We start from the raw sequence: 21,704 nt of genomic DNA, 5'->3' as shown, positions 1-21,704 counted from the left end.
CTAAGTCACATGGTTAGCATAGTTAACATTGTTAGCATGCTGTTTTTGCATTTTCATGCACTGTATTTCCTTCAGGAAATGCTTTTCTAGTTCTAGCTGGTGCCGGAAACGAACAATCATGAAACGCCATTTTCTTAAAGATGGCTGCGGTCAATTTCAAACTTTTTTGGCTGAAGTAGCTAGCCTAGCATGGGCCATTGAAATGAATGGGGGCGGGACTTAGTCACTCTCTCCAGTTATATATAATACCTCCATGGTTCACCTCCAGAACACTGGAGCTTCGAGCATTACTTTGAGCACAGAGTAAGTAATATTTTAATGTTCACAAAATAATTCACAAATCACACAAATAAAATGTACAACTTGTTTGACAAGAACAATGACAACTTGACTGCTGTTAGAGAATGTTTCCCAGATAATTAGCATTAGTTGTTCATGTCTAACTTAGCCAACAGTAGGCTACATTGTCACATTATCAGGCTTAAAGTATTGAGGCACCGTGCCTAAATTCAGGCGTGAGCTGGTATGCTTAACATTTGAAAATAGTCAATGAGACGGTATGACGTCCTCATAAATGTCTGATAACTTCAGGCACAGACCATTTTTATTGCTTTAAGCCCTGCATTATAAACAACTCTCTCTCACCAAATAGGCTTAATAATTTTATTAGCACTACATAAATAAAAGTAAATAAATACTAAATCAATTAAAGTTTATTGCATAGTCGATGTTATAGGTCACTTTTAAAATATTGTCATATGTTATAATAATAATATAATAATATGTTATCATAATTTTATCCTGGCCATGGATGCATAAATCATTGCATCTGTCTTTCAAAAATGACAGTTAGAAAGCAATTAAGCATCCTCTCATTTGCCCTGAGAGGAAAGCCCCCTAAAAAGTCCAGGTTAGTGGATGCTTGCACAGAGAAGGTGGTGAAAAGGGTAGGCCCATTATTGAATTGTCATTGTCATGTGTCAAATCTTTTCTTCTGCAAGTCTGAGCAATTATAAATTATACTTATGTCCCATTTTGATTGTTTTGCCCAATATTGCACATCATATACTTAGAAGGGCATTGCTCCTACATACTTGGCTTATAATCAAATGCCTGACCTCTTTGGAAAGCTCAGACACTGCAATTTTTTGGGAAACAATCCGAATAACTGTGTGTGATGTACTGACAGAGTTACAGAAGCTAGAATATTGTTTTCTCTTTTTTCCGGATAACAAGCATCTCTGAACTGACCACATTTCAGACCTCTAGGTCACTTGATTTGACTTAGAAACAGAACTGAGACCTAGAATCAGGTCTTGTGAAGCTGTGTGCATAAGTAGATCAATATAGAATGAACAAATGAGTTTAGACCATTATTTGCCAAGGTATGTGTTTGTTGGCTATGCTACATAACAATCTGATGTATAAACATGATTTACAATATGGGGGGGGGGGGGGGGGGGGGGTGACATGGGGTTGGAACATCTGAAGGCATTGGGGTGGGGGGGGGGGGGGTCGACAGGGAATGTCACTCTTGCCTGTCCTCAAAACTTGATGATGATAAATGTTAATCACTGATGACAGAACATTGTTATTATTTTAACTATACTTACCATTTTTGCCATCCTCTGATTTTTTTGTGTTTGCTTTTTTTTCTTTTTAGGCTTTTTCACCTAACAGCAAAATAATAAAGTTAGAACATGTATTTGACCCAAAATGCTGTCTTTAGCCTCTCCCATTTTAGTTGAAACGGAATTATGTATAGTATATGTTGCATACAACATTTCATGATACTGTGGTGAACTGAGGGGGCAATGCCTGGAGATAATGAGGGAGCGTTTGATGCCTAATTGCCCTAATTGGACTCACCTGGGTAGGAGACAATATGAGCATGCAGAGGAGCAACGTGCGTGAGAGAGAGTCCAAGGTTGATCTGGAGCGTCCAGGCGAAACGCTGGGGGAGCGTTGGTCGCGGTCAGTAGGATCGCCGCCAGTGAAGATAGCTGTAGGGGGGGAGGAAACCTTAGTATAAGCCTTTGTTAAAACCTAGACCAACGCCGCGACTGGCGGGCGAGTTGGACTACTGGACTCGTGAGCCCCTGCACGAACTCCTCAGAACTTTCATACTGGAATTACAGACTAGAACTTTCACACTGGAACTACATACTGGAACTTACACACGGGAATTTACATACTGGAACCTCGCTGTCCACCTGAAAGTTCGATTCGCTGTCCCTTGCCATCAGGCCCCCAGGGGAGGGTCTCAGGGAGCAGGGAAGTCTCCCTTTTAATAACTCTCATTTGACTAATATGTATCTGTGTCTGTTTTTATAATTGAAAGTCAGGTAGCTTTTGTGCAACATAATTTATTAGTGACAGGGTTGCGGGGAACCTTTTATTGAGAACACTGGAAAGGTGTGCTGTGATACCCGAATGGAGATGTTTTCCTCTTTGTGGTGTTTATGAATTGCTGTGTTTTATTGGATTGCTGTTTTGCACGGATTGGGAGTGAGGATCCCCCAAATCATGTCAGTTGATTAATTATAATGTCCGGAGCTACCTGGCTGTGCCTGTGGAAATAAATAAAGCTACTTTTGTACTGTCCGTGGTGGTGTGGGGTCTACACATTCTCTGAGTTGTCTACCTGGGGGAAGGGACAAAGGGGGTCGCTAGAGGGGGACCTTTTCCTACCCAGCAGATTTATTACACTGGTGGTCTAACGTTAGGATGCAGCACACGAAAATTTCTAAACGGAAAAAAATGAATAAATGTACTTGCTTTTCAAACTGATAACAAGTTGTCAATGGTTATTTATGCAAGTTTGTGTAGCCTAAACCATACCTAGGCCTAGTCAAATTTATCCTGGCTGTAGATAAAGCAGGATATGAAATTCCCAAAATTACTGTATATAATATTACAGCACTGGTATTACTACTGTACTAAGTTACAGTATGATCCATAAGTACTGTGATTAAAAATATGGTAGACAATTCAATACTGTATACATTACAGCACTGGTAGTACTACTGTAGTTTGCATTTACAGTATCAGGCATAGGTACTGTGATTTCATATACAGTAGGTGTACTGTAGAGTGAAATACAGCAACTTGCTGGTTATTTGCTGCCAGCAAGTTGCTGTAAATTTTACGTTAAACTTTTTACAGTGTACCCAGCAGATTTATTACACTGGTGGCAGCGGTGGGATCATGTCTGACTCAGAGAGCGTAGAACCATCGGTACCATCGGGCAGTAATCCAGCAACACGAACATCTCGCCCAGTGTTCATGCCTGAAACTTTCACGGGTACTAGCCGGGAGTGGTCCGACTGGGTGGCACAATTCGAAGTAGCCGCTGAGGTGAATGGGTGGGATGACGCTTTAAAAATGAAGTTTATGTCCCTCCTGTTGTCGGGCCGCGCTAGAGAGCTGTATTCAGGGTTACACTCCACTGCCCGTAATGACTATGTGAGTTTAAAAGAAGCACTGGGTAGATGCTTTGAACCGTGCAATAGCGAAGACTGGAATAGGGTTAACTTTTTGTCTCGTAGACGTTTACCAAACGAGTCAGCCCGAGATTTTGGTACAGCCTTGCGCCGTCTCATTTATAAAGCTTACCCTTTGGCAGATAATGTCACTCGTGATATGTTCGCCCGAGACCACTTTGTTGAACATGTGGGGAGTGGCGATTTGAGAATACACCTCCGTAGTCAAAAACCTAACACATTGGAAGAGGCCATTAATATAGCGGCTGAGTTGGAATTGATAAAGAGTTTGGAAATGTCTCAAATCGGTCATGATACCAGGGTGCGAGCAGTGGTTGAAAAATCTCCTAGCGATAAACAAATGGAGCTTTTGCTGGGAGTGGTAGAGGGTTTAAGACAAGAAGTTAAAACCCTTCAGCATAGTGTGGCATCTCTGCAGGCCCCTGTGAGCAATAGAGTGACGCGAAATCGCAACGATGACTTGGGGAGGCGTGGCCAGACTAACATACCTGAACGTGCAACAGCAGCACGGGAGAGGGACGCGTGCTGGGAGTGTGGGTGCACTAGGCACCTGCGTCGTAATTGCCCCTACCTGCAGGGAAACTAGAAGGGGTGGGTGTAATGGGCCACATGCCCGCCCCTTTCTGCAGATCTGCAAGACTGGCCTACAATCATCTGGATAGCCCAGGAATCTACCTCAATGCAAAAATAGGTGGGTGTTTAGTGCATATTTTGGTAGATACTGGGGCTCAAGTCTCCATCATCCCTAAGCACAGGTGGTTACATATAACAAAGGGGATGGGGGAGTTAACAGGGTATCAGGGGACAGCCTCAGCTGCAAATGGGAGTGATATGTGTGTAGTGGGGAGGTGGCAAACTATCTGTCAATTCGACTCATTGGCTCTGGTCGTGGAGTTTTTAGTGGTTGATGTGTCGACTGAGATCTTGCTGGGGATTGATTTCCTGACAAAATATGGGGCTGTAGTCGATCTGGCTAATAAATGTTGCTGTTTGATGGGGAAGAAATTACCACTGATATCTATGAATGAGGCTAGTCAGCCGAAATTGGTGACTGTACAGACTGATACTGTGGTGGGACCACGCTCGGAAGCAATTATTTCAGGGGCGGTAGAGGGACTCTTAGCCGGTCGGGCCATCGGGCTGCTGGAGCCGTCTGATTCCCTGTCCTCCTATTGTGATTTGATGGTGGCGCGGGTGGTTTGTAGAGCTCAGCAGGGGAGGGTACCAGTGAGGGTTATAAATGTGACTGAGGAGCCTTGTATTTTGAAGAAGGGTATGAAGGTGGGCACTATGTATACCGATGTAACTATAGAAGACCATACCGTACCAGCGAATAATGGTTGGTCTGTGGAGACTCTCTTTTCCAAGCTTGGGCTGGTGGAAAAACAGCTCTCTCCAGCAGAGTTAAAATCCGTGCGAGAGTTACTCCAGCGTCATAGTGGGGTTTTTAGCCAAAACGATAACGATTTGGGGAGGACTCATAGGACGCAGCATCAGATCGATACTGGAAATGCTAGACCAATTAAAATGCCCCCGCGCCGGGTACCCCTACACTTACAACAGGAGGTCTCAGATCATATCAAACAGATGCTGGATAATGACATCATACGCCCTTCATGTAGTCCCTGGGCTGCCCCAGTAGTCCCGGTCAGAAAAAAGGACGGTAGTCTGCGCTTCTGCGTGGACTACCGTAAATTGAACGAAGTCACAGTAAAGGATGCTTACCCTCTGCCGAGGATCGACGATGCGTTGGACAGTCTGGCAAATGCTCAATGGTTTTCCACCCTCGACCTGGCCAGTGGCTACTGGCAGGTCGAGGTTGACCCTTGTGATAAACCAAAGACTGCGTTTATTACTAGACAGGGGTTATTTGAGTTTAATGTGCTGAGTTTTGGCCTCTGCAACTCACCCAGCACGTTCCAGCGCTTGATGGACTTGGTGCTGGCTGATTTGCAGTGGTCAACATGTTTAGTCTATTTGGACGATATTATTTGTTTTGGCCGGACATTTGACGAACAGCTGCGCAGACTGGATGAGGTTCTCTTAAAGTTGGGTCAAGCTAATTTAAAGGTGAAGCCTGGTAAATGCAATTTATTTGCGACAGAGGTACGCTATCTGGGGCACGTTATTTCAGCTCAGGGGATTATGGCTGACCCCTCGAAAGTACAGGCCGTGAGGAGCTGGCCGGTTCCAAAAACTCAAACAGAAATTAAAAGTTTTCTTGGTTTGGCGTCGTATTATCGCCGCTTCATTAAGGATTTTGCACAGATAGCGAGACCATTACATCAACTTACTGAAAAGGGAAGAAAGTACAAGTGGGACCATTCATGTGAAGAGGCTTTTCGGCAATTAAAAACAAGTCTGATTACGGCCCCAGTTTTAGCATATCCAGATCCCAAAAAAACGTTCATTTTGGATACAGACGCAAGTGATTTTGGTATTGGGGCAGTGTTGTCGCAGGAAGGGGATGGGGGTATGGAGAGGGTAGTGGCATATGCCAGTAGAGCACTAACGAAAGAGGAGAGAAAATATGCGGCCACAAAAAAAGAGTTGTTGAGCATGGTGGTTTTTACTAAACATTTTAAACATTATCTACTAGGCAAAGAATTTATTTTACGTACTGACCATAGCTCACTAAGATGGCTACATAATTTCCAGGGCCTTGAAGGACAATTGGCTCGATGGGTGGAGCAGCTGGCAGCGTTTCACTATAAAATCATACACCGGCCTGGCAAATTTCACACCAATGCGGATGCGTTGTCTCGCAGGCCCTTACCTTTATCTGAGACCTGGACTATGACAAGTCTTCCTAGTGGTTCTCTAGAGAAACAGAAAATTCCTACGGAGAATATTTGTACAGTTAGAGTGGAGGCTCAGACCCAGACAGGGAGTGTAGGGCTGAGTCCAGGGGATGAATTGACTCAAGCGCAGAAGGATGACCCGGAAATCACTTTAATTATTAAATTAAAATCGGATCCGCAGGGAGGGGTGGATGTGGGGCAGCATCACCCCGAGCTGCAGAAATATCTGACAGTATGGGATCAGCTTCAAGTACAAGGGCAACGCTTGGTCCGGGTGCCACCTACATATTCTGATGCAGCCTCCTCAGGTACTCAGGTGGTACTTCCCCGCACGATGGTGCAGGCTGCACTGCAAATGCTGCATAGTAGTGTGTTTGGGGCCCACTTAGGGATTCAAAAACTGCAGGCTAAAGTTAAAGATCGTTTTTATTGGCCTGGATGGTTTGGGGATGTTCGGCAGTTTTGTAGAGCATGCCCGGACTGTGCCTCTCGTAAGTCGCAAGGGCCTTCTCCTAGGGCCCCCTTGAACCCTTCTGCTACATTTCGACCGCTAGAGCGCATTGCAGTGGATATATTGGGTCCCTTGCCCGAAACTCTAGATAAAAATAAATACATTTTAGTAGTGGGTGACTACTTCTCCAAATGGACCGAAGCTTACGCGCTGCCAAATCAGGAAGCAAAATCTGTGGCACGGGTCCTGGTAGAACAGTGGGTGTGTCGGTTTGGGGCTCCACGCAGCATCCATTCTGATCAAGGGAGAAATTTTGAGTCCATACTGTTCAAAGAGGTTTGTCAATTGCTCTGTATACATAAGACACGAACATCTCCCTACCACCCTGAATCGAATGGGATGGTTGAGAGGTTTAATCGCACCCTGTTGTCCATGTTGGCATTGTTTGTAGAGGACAACCAGTGTAATTGGGATGTATTGTTACCCTATGTGCTCATGGCCTACAGGAGTAGTGTTCACGCCTCCACTGGGTTCACACCGCATAAGGTATTGTTTGGGCGGGAGATAATCCTTCCTGTGGATGTGATGTGGGACACAGGCCATAGGAAAAGGTTCTCTGCAGTGACTGATTATGTGGCGGGGCTTACTGACACATTATCTACAGTGGTTGACGCAGTGAAGAGACATCAAGACAGGGCTTCAGTGCAGCAGAAGGCTGCATTTGATTTCAAAGTCAACCATCAGTACTACACTATCGGGGAGTTGGTGTGGGTCCAAAATAAAGCCAGGAAGAGGGGTCGTTGTCCAAAATTGCAGAGGCGTTATAAAGGCCCATATAAAGTGTTGGGATCCATTTCAAATGTGCTCTATAAGTTGGTTTTGCCTGAAGGGGGTCCTGAAATGATAGTACATTTTAACCGACTGAAACCTTTTGTTCGTCTGTCTGCTTCAGGGGAGCCATCGGAAACCCCAAGGGACAACACAGTACCCAATGACCGACCTGCCTCATCAGCATCCCAGGCCAGTCAGGCCACAGGAGGAATGCAGCCTGATGGGGATGATGCTGAGAGGGATGTGCCATCAAGTACGTCTCCCGTGGCTGGAACGTTGCTGGAGGCGGCAGCGGCTGTAGCTGTTTCAGAGCAGCAAGCACAGGAGGGGAATGGAGGCTGGCCTACCGAGCCAGGTTCTGAAACCAGCAGGCAGGACCCAGAGGGAGCCAGTGAGGTGGGGATGGGTGATGGGGCCCATCCCCCCCTCACGGCACCAGCACGTCCATGTCGGGATAGGCGGCGACCTGCCTGGACTAATGTTTTTCAGCTAGGATCAGACTGACTCGGGGACGAGTCTCTTTTCATTAGGGAGGGAGAAGTGTGGTGAACTGAGGGGGCAATGCCTGGAGATAATGAGGGAGCGTTTGATGCCTAATTGCCCTAATTGGACTCACCTGGGTAGGAGACAATATGAGCATGCAGAGGAGCAACGTACGTGAGAGAGAGTCCAAGGTTGATCTGGAGCGTCCAGGCGAAACGCTGTGGGAGCGTTGGTCAAAACCGGGTACGAATTGTGCTGGTCGCGGTCAGTAGGATCGCCGCCAGTGAAGATAGCTGTAGGGGGGGAGGAAACCTTAGTATAAGCCTTTGTTAAAACCTAGACCAACGCCGCGACTGGCGGGCGAGTTGGACTACTGGACTCGTGAGCCCCTGCACGAACTCCTCAGAACTTTCATACTGGAATTACAGACTAGAACTTTCACACTGGAACTACATACTGGAACTTACACACGGGAATTTACATACTGGAACCTCGCTGGCCACCTGAAAGTTCGATTCGCTGTCCCTTGCCATCAGGCCCCCAGGGGAGGGTCTCAGGGAGCAGGGAAGTCTCCCTTTTAATAACTCTCATTTGACTAATATGTATCTGTGTCTGTTTTTATAATTGAAAGTCGGGTAGCTTTTGTGCAACATAATTTATTAGTGACAGGGTTGCGGGGAACCTTTTATTGAGAACACTGGAAAGGTGTGCTGTGATACCCGAATGGAGATGTTTTCCTCTTTGTGGTGTTTATAAATTGCTGTGTTTTATTGGATTGCTGTTTTGCACGGATTGGGAGTGAGGATCCCCCAAATCATGTCAGTTGATTAATTATAATGTCCGGAGCTACCTGGCTGTGCCTGTGGAAATAAATAAAGCTACTTTTGTACTGTCCGTGGTGGTGTGGGGTCTACACATTCTCTGAGTTGTCTACCTGGGGGAAGGGACAAAGGGGGTCGCTAGAGGGGGACCTTTTCCTACCCAGCAGATTTATTACAATACATTACGTCACATACAAGACTAGTACTAGATACAAGAACTAGATGTAGCCTACCGCATAGCACACACATCTGTGAGTGTCTGTGTGGGGGTAATGGGTGCTTGTGTGTGTGTGTGTGTGTGTGTGTGTGTTTATGTGTGTGTGCGTTTACCTGCTTGCCTACATGCGTGTGTATCTTTATGTGTGTGTGTGTGTATGTAAGTGCGGGTGTGTTTATTTGTGAGTGTGTGTGTGTGTGTGAGCGGAGGCGGAGAGTTGTAGATGTCTTGTAATCGTCCTAACCAGTGAATAAGTAAGCTTACTTCTTACATCTCTTAAGTCAAAGAATGGAAAACACTTGGAAAAGTGCTTGCTTGCAAGTCTACTGTCCTGTTTAGAGTCTATATCAGGGGTGGGCAAAATTTAAGTGCCACGTTGGGTTTTGAAAATTGGCCGGCGAGAAAAAAATAGCGAGCAGCCTGATAACCAAATTAAATGCTCGGCGGGCCGGATTAAAGTGCTTGGCGGGCCGCAGTTTGCCCACCCCTGCCTTAGGCTAACCAGCTACGACGTGACCGGACGTGACTCATACTCATACAACATATCATTTCGATCAAAAAAAAACTAACAGAAAAACTGAAAAAGGCTGAAAAAAGGCAAAGGTACAAGACTGTGTCCATATTTTAATTTCCGAGTGAAAGACTACTCTTCCCATGAGACATTTTTAAACGTACATATTTCGAACATTTGCAGCCTAACGATAGTTTAACATGTTTTTACTTTAATCTCATGACTAATGACTAACCTCCTACCGTTTCTATTGAGTAAATTCAACTTTCAAGATGAGAAACTATTTTTATCAGAAGGTCACACATCGGTTCTGACAGCCTGGGTATCCATCTTGATTCCAGCGAGTACGAGACGACCGGCACGGGAAAAGTGCCATAAGGGTTTCCATGGCCGTAATGATACCCGTTAATGATACCCTGCCCCTTACTCTGTGCTTACCTTGACAAATGGCACAATAGGCCGACTGCTGCTCCAGGCTCCAAATAGTTTGTATGTTTTATCCGATACTTCTTAGCAGTTGTACAAGTAACCATGTGTTAAACGGAACTGCTCACATGACGGTGGTGGAAACCGACACAACTAGAAAGTTACAAGTTCTGACCTGAAATGAAAGCTGTAATGCCGGTGTTCCAGTTTAGATGGTGAGCAGATTAACTTGTGATGTTTGCATAAAATCTGTAAATATTCAACAAGATCCTGCATGCCTACTTGTTAACAGCGCTTTGCTCTGCCTCCGCCCCTCGAGTGCCAGGAGATTCACATTTTCACAAGCCCACAGTGAGACAGAATATGAAGATCTTGCCGAAAACACGCGGAAATCACCGGTTCATGTATAATGCATGTCCGCTTAAGCATTATCCACACAAAATGCTCTGCAAACTGCAAAGTGTAAAGTAAAACAACAAAGGTTTTGTTGGGTTTCGAACATGAGTCTTGCGGAGGCAAAATAGATAGATAGATAGATAGATAGATAGATACTTTATTGATCCCCAGGGGAAATTCAAGATGTAAATGTACATTGATTAGAATTCAAGATTAAAAAAAGTACATTGCAATCAGCACTACCACCAACAATATGTTACCGTATATTTCTCACATATGTTAACCTGTGTTAACTTTGAAGTGTAATATATACATAGAAATCCAGCATTGATTTCAACGGTTTGTAGTGTAGTGGTATAGACGATATAGAAGCTAATCTGATCAACTTTCTTGTCCATGCGTGGTTCGAATCCCAGCTAGATCGCTAGTTTTATTTTTTTCCATTCATTCAGTATGTGTCATATTTGTGGATAATGCTTAAACGGACATGTATTAGACATACACTGGTGATGTTTTTTAGCGATATCCGTTATATTGTCTCACTTGCAAACATTTTGAAACTGTAGCCTAAATCTGCACTATCGGAGGCAGAGCAGATTAAGAAGTAGGCAGGGTCTTGTTGAATATTCAGTGATTTTATGCAAATATCACCAGTTAACCTGCTCACCATCTAAACTGGAACACCGGTTAAGCAGGTATGTAAGGCAAGACAATAGACCTCTCCAGAATAAGTCCCGCCTCCTAACTTCCGTATCCATCCAACCTTCTGTCGTCAAATATCTATGGGAAATAACATGGCGTTTTGAAAGATCGTACCTGTCAAACTCTGTAGGTGACAAAGTAGAAAAAGCTGGTGGGCAGATTGGCCTACACACTTCTGCCATCTAGTTTCCACTGGATTTAAGTAGTATACTATAGACTATACTACTTAAACGGCACCGACAATCAAAAAATCCAGTGGAAACTAGATGGCAGAAGTGTGTAGGCCAATCTGCCCACCATTTTTTTCTACTTCGCTACCTACAGATGTTTTACCGGTATGATATTTCGAAACGCCATGTTATTTCCCATAGACAATCGACACCAGGAAGTTGGATGGATACGGAAGTTACGGAGGCGGGACTTATTCTGGAGAGGTCAATTGTTGCCACACAATCTGAAAACTCTAAAACTGTTACTGGGGAATTTCCCAATACTCTTTCAGTAAATATTGAAATAATAGAGTGTTTCAATGAAATGTGTGCAGTGTCAAATGTTTTGAGTAAATTGTCACATGACCAGAGCTGTTTACTTCCTGGTTGCACCTTGAGAAGAGGATGACTGCCTCCCAAATAAAAGGTTTTTAAAGTATGTTAAAAATAAACATAGTGAAAATATTTTTGTACACATGGTCTTTAAGGTGTCTAGTTATTATATATACATTTATAATTATTCAAATGTCTTTGGTGTGTTTGCAGAATGAGTAAACATGTAAACATGTGACCGGTGGGATAGAATGTTGTATCCAGATGCACACATACTTCTATACCTCCTACACACACACATACTCATACATACACACACACACACAGACATACACACACACATATACCGACACACACTCACACATATACACACAGATATATACACTCACACGTACACACACAGACAAACACACACACACACACATATACATATACACACACACACACACACACACACACACACACACACACACACACACATATACACACACAGACAAACACACACACACATAAATACATATACATGCACACGCACTCACACACACACACACATATACACACACACACACACACACTCACAGACATACATACTCACACACACACACAATATGCACACTAACTCTCGCACCCCATGCAGATACACACACACACACACACAACATATACACTAACTCTCACAGCTACATGCAGACACACACGCACGCACAGACATACACACTCAGGGTTCTATTTTAACGAGCCTGGTTAGTATAGTTGGTTAGTATACATGGTTAGTATAGTTAGCATGCTAGCATGTTAGCATGCTAGTTAGCATTTTTAGCAAAACTACTTAAAATGATTAGTTAAGTTAGCTAAGTAACATGGTTAACATAGTTAGCATGCTAGCATGTTAGCATGCTAGTTAGCATAGTTAGCATAACTACTAAAAATGATTAGCGAAGTTAGCCAAGTCATATGGTTAGCATAGTTAGCATGCTAACATGTTAGCATGCTAGTTAGCATAACTGCTAAAAGTGATTAGCGAAGTTAGCTAAGTCACATGGTGAGCATAGTTAGCATGCTAGCATGTTAGTTAGCATAGTTAGCATAACTATTAAAAATGATTAGCGAAGTTAGCTAAGTCACATGGTTAACATAATTAGCATGTTAGCATACTAGTTAGCATAGTTAGCATAACTAATAAAAATGATTAGCTAGGTTAGCTAAGTCACATGGTTAGCATAGTTAACATTGTTAGCACGCTATTTTTGCATTTTCATGCACTGTATTTCCTTCAGGAAATGCTTTTCTAGTTCTAGCTGGTGCCGGAAACGAACACCCATGAAACGCCATTTTCTTAAAGATGGCTGCGGTCAATTTCAAACTTTTTTGGCTGAAGTAGCTAGCCTAGCATGGGCCATTGAAATGAATGGGGGCGGGACTTAGTCACTCTCTCCAGTTATATATAATACCTCCATGGTTCACCTCCAGAACACTGGAGCTTCGAGCATTACTTTGAGCACAGAGTAAGTAATATTTTAATGTTCACAAAATAATTCACAAATCACACAAATAAAATGTACAACTTGTTTGACAAGAACAATGACAACTTGACTGCTGTTAGAGAATGTTTCCCAGATAATTAGCATTAGTTGTTCATGTCTAACTTAGCCAACAGTAGGCTACATTGTCACATTATCAGGCTTAAAGTATTGAGGCACCGTGCCTAAATTCAGGCGTGAGCTGGTATGCTTAACATTTGAAAATAGTCAATGAGACGGTATGACGTCCTCATAAATGTCTGATAACTTCAGGCACAGACCATTTTTATTGCTTTAAGCCCTGCATTATAAACAACTCTCTCTCACCAAATAGGCTTAATAATTTTATTAGCACTACATAAATAAAAGTAAATAAATACTAAATCAATTAAAGTTTATTGCATAGTCGATGTTATAGGTCACTTTTAAAATATTGTCATATGTTATAATAATAATATAATAATATGTTATCATAATTTTATCCTGGCCATGGATGCATAAATCATTGCATCTGTCTTTCAAAAATGACAGTTAGAAAGCAATTAAGCATCCTCTCATTTGCCCTGAGAGGAAAGCCCCCTAAAAAGTCCAGGTTAGTGGATGCTTGCACAGAGAAGGTGGTGAAAAGGGTAGGCCCATTATTGAATTGTCATTGTCATGTGTCAAATCTTTTCTTCTGCAAGTCTGAGCAATTATAAATTATACTTATGTCCCATTTTGATTGTTTTGCCCAATATTGCACATCATATACTTAGAAGGGCATTGCTCCTACATACTTGGCTTATAATCAAATGCCTGACCTCTTTGGAAAGCTCAGACACTGCAATTTTTTGGGAAACAATCCGAATAACTGTGTGTGATGTACTGACAGAGTTACAGAAGCTAGAATATTGTTTTCTCTTTTTTCCGGATAACAAGCATCTCTGAACTGACCACATTTCAGACCTCTAGGTCACTTGATTTGACTTAGAAACAGAACTGAGACCTAGAATCAGGTCTTGTGAAGCTGTGTGCATAAGTAGATCAATATAGAATGAACAAATGAGTTTAGACCATTATTTGCCAAGGTATGTGTTTGTTGGCTATGCTACATAACAATCTGATGTATAAACATGATTTACAATATGGGGGGGGGGGGGGGGGGGGGTGACATGGGGTTGGAACATCTGAAGGCATTGGGGTGGGGGGGGGGGGGTCGACAGGGAATGTCACTCTTGCCTGTCCTCAAAACTTGATGATGATAAATGTTAATCACTGATGACAGAACATTGTTATTATTTTAACTATACTTACCATTTTTGCCATCCTCTGATTTTTTTGTGTTTGCTTTTTTTTCTTTTTAGGCTTTTTCACCTAACAGCAAAATAATAAAGTTAGAACATGTATTTGACCCAAAATGCTGTCTTTAGCCTCTCCCATTTTAGTTGAAACGGAATTATGTATAGTATATGTTGCATACAACATTTCATGATACTGTGGTGAACTGAGGGGGCAATGCCTGGAGATAATGAGGGAGCGTTTGATGCCTAATTGCCCTAATTGGACTCACCTGGGTAGGAGACAATATGAGCATGCAGAGGAGCAACGTGCGTGAGAGAGAGTCCAAGGTTGATCTGGAGCGTCCAGGCGAAACGCTGGGGGAGCGTTGGTCGCGGTCAGTAGGATCGCCGCCAGTGAAGATAGCTGTAGGGGGGGAGGAAACCTTAGTATAAGCCTTTGTTAAAACCTAGACCAACGCCGCGACTGGCGGGCGAGTTGGACTACTGGACTCGTGAGCCCCTGCACGAACTCCTCAGAACTTTCATACTGGAATTACAGACTAGAACTTTCACACTGGAACTACATACTGGAACTTACACACGGGAATTTACATACTGGAACCTCGCTGTCCACCTGAAAGTTCGATTCGCTGTCCCTTGCCATCAGGCCCCCAGGGGAGGGTCTCAGGGAGCAGGGAAGTCTCCCTTTTAATAACTCTCATTTGACTAATATGTATCTGTGTCTGTTTTTATAATTGAAAGTCAGGTAGCTTTTGTGCAACATAATTTATTAGTGACAGGGTTGCGGGGAACCTTTTATTGAGAACACTGGAAAGGTGTGCTGTGATACCCGAATGGAGATGTTTTCCTCTTTGTGGTGTTTATGAATTGCTGTGTTTTATTGGATTGCTGTTTTGCACGGATTGGGAGTGAGGATCCCCCAAATCATGTCAGTTGATTAATTATAATGTCCGGAGCTACCTGGCTGTGCCTGTGGAAATAAATAAAGCTACTTTTGTACTGTCCGTGGTGGTGTGGGGTCTACACATTCTCTGAGTTGTCTACCTGGGGGAAGGGACAAAGGGGGTCGCTAGAGGGGGACCTTTTCCTACCCAGCAGATTTATTACACTGGTGGTCTAACGTTAGGATGCAGCACACGAAAATTTCTAAACGGAAAAAAATGAATAAATGTACTTGCTTTTCAAACTGATAACAAGTTGTCAATGGTTATTTATGCAAGTTTGTGTAGCCTAAACCATACCTAGGCCTAGTCAAATTTATCCTGGCTGTAGATAAAGCAGGATATGAAATTCCCAAAATTACTGTATATAATATTACAGCACTGGTATTACTACTGTACTAAGTTACAGTATGATCCATAAGTACTGTGATTAAAAATATGGTAGACAATTCAATACTGTATACATTACAGCACTGGTAGTACTACTGTAGTTTGCATTTACAGTATCAGGCATAGGTACTGTGATTTCATATACAGTAGGTGTACTGTAGAGTGAAATACAGCAACTTGCTGGTTATTTGCTGCCAGCAAGTTGCTGTAAATTTTACGTTAAACTTTTTACAGTGTACCCAGCAGATTTATTACACTGGTGGCAGCGGTGGGATCATGTCTGACTCAGAGAGCGTAGAACCATCGGTACCATCGGGCAGTAATCCAGCAACACGAACATCTCGCCCAGTGTTCATGCCTGAAACTTTCACGGGTACTAGCCGGGAGTGGTCCGACTGGGTGGCACAATTCGAAGTAGCCGCTGAGGTGAATGGGTGGGATGACGCTTTAAAAATGAAGTTTATGTCCCTCCTGTTGTCGGGCCGCGCTAGAGAGCTGTATTCAGGGTTACACTCCACTGCCCGTAATGACTATGTGAGTTTAAAAGAAGCACTGGGTAGATGCTTTGAACCGTGCAATAGCGAAGACTGGAATAGGGTTAACTTTTTGTCTCGTAGACGTTTACCAAACGAGTCAGCCCGAGATTTTGGTACAGCCTTGCGCCGTCTCATTTATAAAGCTTACCCTTTGGCAGATAATGTCACTCGTGATATGTTCGCCCGAGACCACTTTGTTGAACATGTGGGGAGTGGCGATTTGAGAATACACCTCCGTAGTCAAAAACCTAACACATTGGAAGAGGCCATTAATATAGCGGCTGAGTTGGAATTGATAAAGAGTTTGGAAATGTCTCAAATCGGTCATGATACCAGGGTGCGAGCAGTGGTTGAAAAATCTCCTAGCGATAAACAAATGGAGCTTTTGCTGGGAGTGGTAGAGGGTTTAAGACAAGAAGTTAAAACCCTTCAGCATAGTGTGGCATCTCTGCAGGCCCCTGTGAGCAATAGAGTGACGCGAAATCGCAACGATGACTTGGGGAGGCGTGGCCAGACTAACATACCTGAACGTGCAACAGCAGCACGGGAGAGGGACGCGTGCTGGGAGTGTGGGTGCACTAGGCACCTGCGTCGTAATTGCCCCTACCTGCAGGGAAACTAGAAGGGGTGGGTGTAATGGGCCACATGCCCGCCCCTTTCTGCAGATCTGCAAGACTGGCCTACAATCATCTGGATAGCCCAGGAATCTACCTCAATGCAAAAATAGGTGGGTGTTTAGTGCATATTTTGGTAGATACTGGGGCTCAAGTCTCCATCATCCCTAAGCACAGGTGGTTACATATAACAAAGGGGATGGGGGAGTTAACAGGGTATCAGGGGACAGCCTCAGCTGCAAATGGGAGTGATATGTGTGTAGTGGGGAGGTGGCAAACTATCTGTCAATTCGACTCATTGGCTCTGGTCGTGGAGTTTTTAGTGGTTGATGTGTCGACTGAGATCTTGCTGGGGATTGATTTCCTGACAAAATATGGGGCTGTAGTCGATCTGGCTAATAAATGTTGCTGTTTGATGGGGAAGAAATTACCACTGATATCTATGAATGAGGCTAGTCAGCCGAAATTGGTGACTGTACAGACTGATACTGTGGTGGGACCACGCTCGGAAGCAATTATTTCAGGGGCGGTAGAGGGACTCTTAGCCGGTCGGGCCATCGGGCTGCTGGAGCCGTCTGATTCCCTGTCCTCCTATTGTGATTTGATGGTGGCGCGGGTGGTTTGTAGAGCTCAGCAGGGGAGGGTACCAGTGAGGGTTATAAATGTGACTGAGGAGCCTTGTATTTTGAAGAAGGGTATGAAGGTGGGCACTATGTATACCGATGTAACTATAGAAGACCATACCGTACCAGCGAATAATGGTTGGTCTGTGGAGACTCTCTTTTCCAAGCTTGGGCTGGTGGAAAAACAGCTCTCTCCAGCAGAGTTAAAATCCGTGCGAGAGTTACTCCAGCGTCATAGTGGGGTTTTTAGCCAAAACGATAACGATTTGGGGAGGACTCATAGGACGCAGCATCAGATCGATACTGGAAATGCTAGACCAATTAAAATGCCCCCGCGCCGGGTACCCCTACACTTACAACAGGAGGTCTCAGATCATATCAAACAGATGCTGGATAATGACATCATACGCCCTTCATGTAGTCCCTGGGCTGCCCCAGTAGTCCCGGTCAGAAAAAAGGACGGTAGTCTGCGCTTCTGCGTGGACTACCGTAAATTGAACGAAGTCACAGTAAAGGATGCTTACCCTCTGCCGAGGATCGACGATGCGTTGGACAGTCTGGCAAATGCTCAATGGTTTTCCACCCTCGACCTGGCCAGTGGCTACTGGCAGGTCGAGGTTGACCCTTGTGATAAACCAAAGACTGCGTTTATTACTAGACAGGGGTTATTTGAGTTTAATGTGCTGAGTTTTGGCCTCTGCAACTCACCCAGCACGTTCCAGCGCTTGATGGACTTGGTGCTGGCTGATTTGCAGTGGTCAACATGTTTAGTCTATTTGGACGATATTATTTGTTTTGGCCGGACATTTGACGAACAGCTGCGCAGACTGGATGAGGTTCTCTTAAAGTTGGGTCAAGCTAATTTAAAGGTGAAGCCTGGTAAATGCAATTTATTTGCGACAGAGGTACGCTATCTGGGGCACGTTATTTCAGCTCAGGGGATTATGGCTGACCCCTCGAAAGTACAGGCCGTGAGGAGCTGGCCGGTTCCAAAAACTCAAACAGAAATTAAAAGTTTTCTTGGTTTGGCGTCGTATTATCGCCGCTTCATTAAGGATTTTGCACAGATAGCGAGACCATTACATCAACTTACTGAAAAGGGAAGAAAGTACAAGTGGGACCATTCATGTGAAGAGGCTTTTCGGCAATTAAAAACAAGTCTGATTACGGCCCCAGTTTTAGCATATCCAGATCCCAAAAAAACGTTCATTTTGGATACAGACGCAAGTGATTTTGGTATTGGGGCAGTGTTGTCGCAGGAAGGGGATGGGGGTATGGAGAGGGTAGTGGCATATGCCAGTAGAGCACTAACGAAAGAGGAGAGAAAATATGCGGCCACAAAAAAAGAGTTGTTGAGCATGGTGGTTTTTACTAAACATTTTAAACATTATCTACTAGGCAAAGAATTTATTTTACGTACTGACCATAGCTCACTAAGATGGCTACATAATTTCCAGGGCCTTGAAGGACAATTGGCTCGATGGGTGGAGCAGCTGGCAGCGTTTCACTATAAAATCATACACCGGCCTGGCAAATTTCACACCAATGCGGATGCGTTGTCTCGCAGGCCCTTACCTTTATCTGAGACCTGGACTATGACAAGTCTTCCTAGTGGTTCTCTAGAGAAACAGAAAATTCCTACGGAGAATATTTGTACAGTTAGAGTGGAGGCTCAGACCCAGACAGGGAGTGTAGGGCTGAGTCCAGGGGATGAATTGACTCAAGCGCAGAAGGATGACCCGGAAATCACTTTAATTATTAAATTAAAATCGGATCCGCAGGGAGGGGTGGATGTGGGGCAGCATCACCCCGAGCTGCAGAAATATCTGACAGTATGGGATCAGCTTCAAGTACAAGGGCAACGCTTGGTCCGGGTGCCACCTACATATTCTGATGCAGCCTCCTCAGGTACTCAGGTGGTACTTCCCCGCACGATGGTGCAGGCTGCACTGCAAATGCTGCATAGTAGTGTGTTTGGGGCCCACTTAGGGATTCAAAAACTGCAGGCTAAAGTTAAAGATCGTTTTTATTGGCCTGGATGGTTTGGGGATGTTCGGCAGTTTTGTAGAGCATGCCCGGACTGTGCCTCTCGTAAGTCGCAAGGGCCTTCTCCTAGGGCCCCCTTGAACCCTTCTGCTACATTTCGACCGCTAGAGCGCATTGCAGTGGATATATTGGGTCCCTTGCCCGAAACTCTAGATAAAAATAAATACATTTTAGTAGTGGGTGACTACTTCTCCAAATGGACCGAAGCTTACGCGCTGCCAAATCAGGAAGCAAAATCTGTGGCACGGGTCCTGGTAGAACAGTGGGTGTGTCGGTTTGGGGCTCCACGCAGCATCCATTCTGATCAAGGGAGAAATTTTGAGTCCATACTGTTCAAAGAGGTTTGTCAATTGCTCTGTATACATAAGACACGAACATCTCCCTACCACCCTGAATCGAATGGGATGGTTGAGAGGTTTAATCGCACCCTGTTGTCCATGTTGGCATTGTTTGTAGAGGACAACCAGTGTAATTGGGATGTATTGTTACCCTATGTGCTCATGGCCTACAGGAGTAGTGTTCACGCCTCCACTGGGTTCACACCGCATAAGGTATTGTTTGGGCGGGAGATAATCCTTCCTGTGGATGTGATGTGGGACACAGGCCATAGGAAAAGGTTCTCTGCAGTGACTGATTATGTGGCGGGGCTTACTGACACATTATCTACAGTGGTTGACGCAGTGAAGAGACATCAAGACAGGGCTTCAGTGCAGCAGAAGGCTGCATTTGATTTCAAAGTCAACCATCAGTACTACACTATCGGGGAGTTGGTGTGGGTCCAAAATAAAGCCAGGAAGAGGGGTCGTTGTCCAAAATTGCAGAGGCGTTATAAAGGCCCATATAAAGTGTTGGGATCCATTTCAAATGTGCTCTATAAGTTGGTTTTGCCTGAAGGGGGTCCTGAAATGATAGTACATTTTAACCGACTGAAACCTTTTGTTCGTCTGTCTGCTTCAGGGGAGCCATCGGAAACCCCAAGGGACAACACAGTACCCAATGACCGACCTGCCTCATCAGCATCCCAGGCCAGTCAGGCCACAGGAGGAATGCAGCCTGATGGGGATGATGCTGAGAGGGATGTGCCATCAAGTACGTCTCCCGTGGCTGGAACGTTGCTGGAGGCGGCAGCGGCTGTAGCTGTTTCAGAGCAGCAAGCACAGGAGGGGAATGGAGGCTGGCCTACCGAGCCAGGTTCTGAAACCAGCAGGCAGGACCCAGAGGGAGCCAGTGAGGTGGGGATGGGTGATGGGGCCCATCCCCCCCTCACGGCACCAGCACGTCCATGTCGGGATAGGCGGCGACCTGCCTGGACTAATGTTTTTCAGCTAGGATCAGACTGACTCGGGGACGAGTCTCTTTTCATTAGGGAGGGAGAAGTGTGGTGAACTGAGGGGGCAATGCCTGGAGATAATGAGGGAGCGTTTGATGCCTAATTGCCCTAATTGGACTCACCTGGGTAGGAGACAATATGAGCATGCAGAGGAGCAACGTACGTGAGAGAGAGTCCAAGGTTGATCTGGAGCGTCCAGGCGAAACGCTGTGGGAGCGTTGGTCAAAACCGGGTACGAATTGTGCTGGTCGCGGTCAGTAGGATCGCCGCCAGTGAAGATAGCTGTAGGGGGGGAGGAAACCTTAGTATAAGCCTTTGTTAAAACCTAGACCAACGCCGCGACTGGCGGGCGAGTTGGACTACTGGACTCGTGAGCCCCTGCACGAACTCCTCAGAACTTTCATACTGGAATTACAGACTAGAACTTTCACACTGGAACTACATACTGGAACTTACACACGGGAATTTACATACTGGAACCTCGCTGGCCACCTGAAAGTTCGATTCGCTGTCCCTTGCCATCAGGCCCCCAGGGGAGGGTCTCAGGGAGCAGGGAAGTCTCCCTTTTAATAACTCTCATTTGACTAATATGTATCTGTGTCTGTTTTTATAATTGAAAGTCGGGTAGCTTTTGTGCAACATAATTTATTAGTGACAGGGTTGCGGGGAACCTTTTATTGAGAACACTGGAAAGGTGTGCTGTGATACCCGAATGGAGATGTTTTCCTCTTTGTGGTGTT

The 21,704-nt window shown here is 44.7% G+C and overlaps 1 protein-coding gene across 3 annotated transcripts in view; it reads right to left on the bottom strand.

Moving 5' to 3' along the window:
* Positions 1–21,704, bottom strand: part of LOC121719365 (serine protease FAM111A-like) — a 30,538-nt gene extending 8,834 nt beyond the window's left edge. The window contains exons 1-6 of one of the 3 annotated variants that reach the window (XM_042104872.1): positions 21,128–21,704; positions 14,754–14,887; positions 14,498–14,557; positions 8,244–8,362; positions 1,870–2,003; positions 1,614–1,673 (exon numbers count right to left, since the gene is read on the bottom strand). In XM_042104872.1, coding sequence (XP_041960806.1) covers positions 1,614–1,673; positions 1,870–1,893 — 84 coding nt within the window. In that variant the 5' untranslated portion in view covers positions 1,894–2,003; positions 8,244–8,362; positions 14,498–14,557; positions 14,754–14,887; positions 21,128–21,704. Of the gene's footprint in view, positions 1–1,613; positions 1,674–1,869; positions 2,004–8,243; positions 8,363–10,056; positions 10,536–14,497; positions 14,558–14,753; positions 14,888–21,127 lie in introns of those variants that run through there. The other 2 variants (XM_042104871.1, XM_042104873.1) reach the window with 2 other exon arrangements.

This window comes from Alosa sapidissima, chromosome 9 (assembly GCF_018492685.1).
Source record: "Alosa sapidissima isolate fAloSap1 chromosome 9, fAloSap1.pri, whole genome shotgun sequence".
NCBI lineage: Eukaryota > Metazoa > Chordata > Actinopteri > Clupeiformes > Clupeidae > Alosa > Alosa sapidissima.
This window is presented reverse-complemented; position numbering and strand designations above follow the sequence as displayed.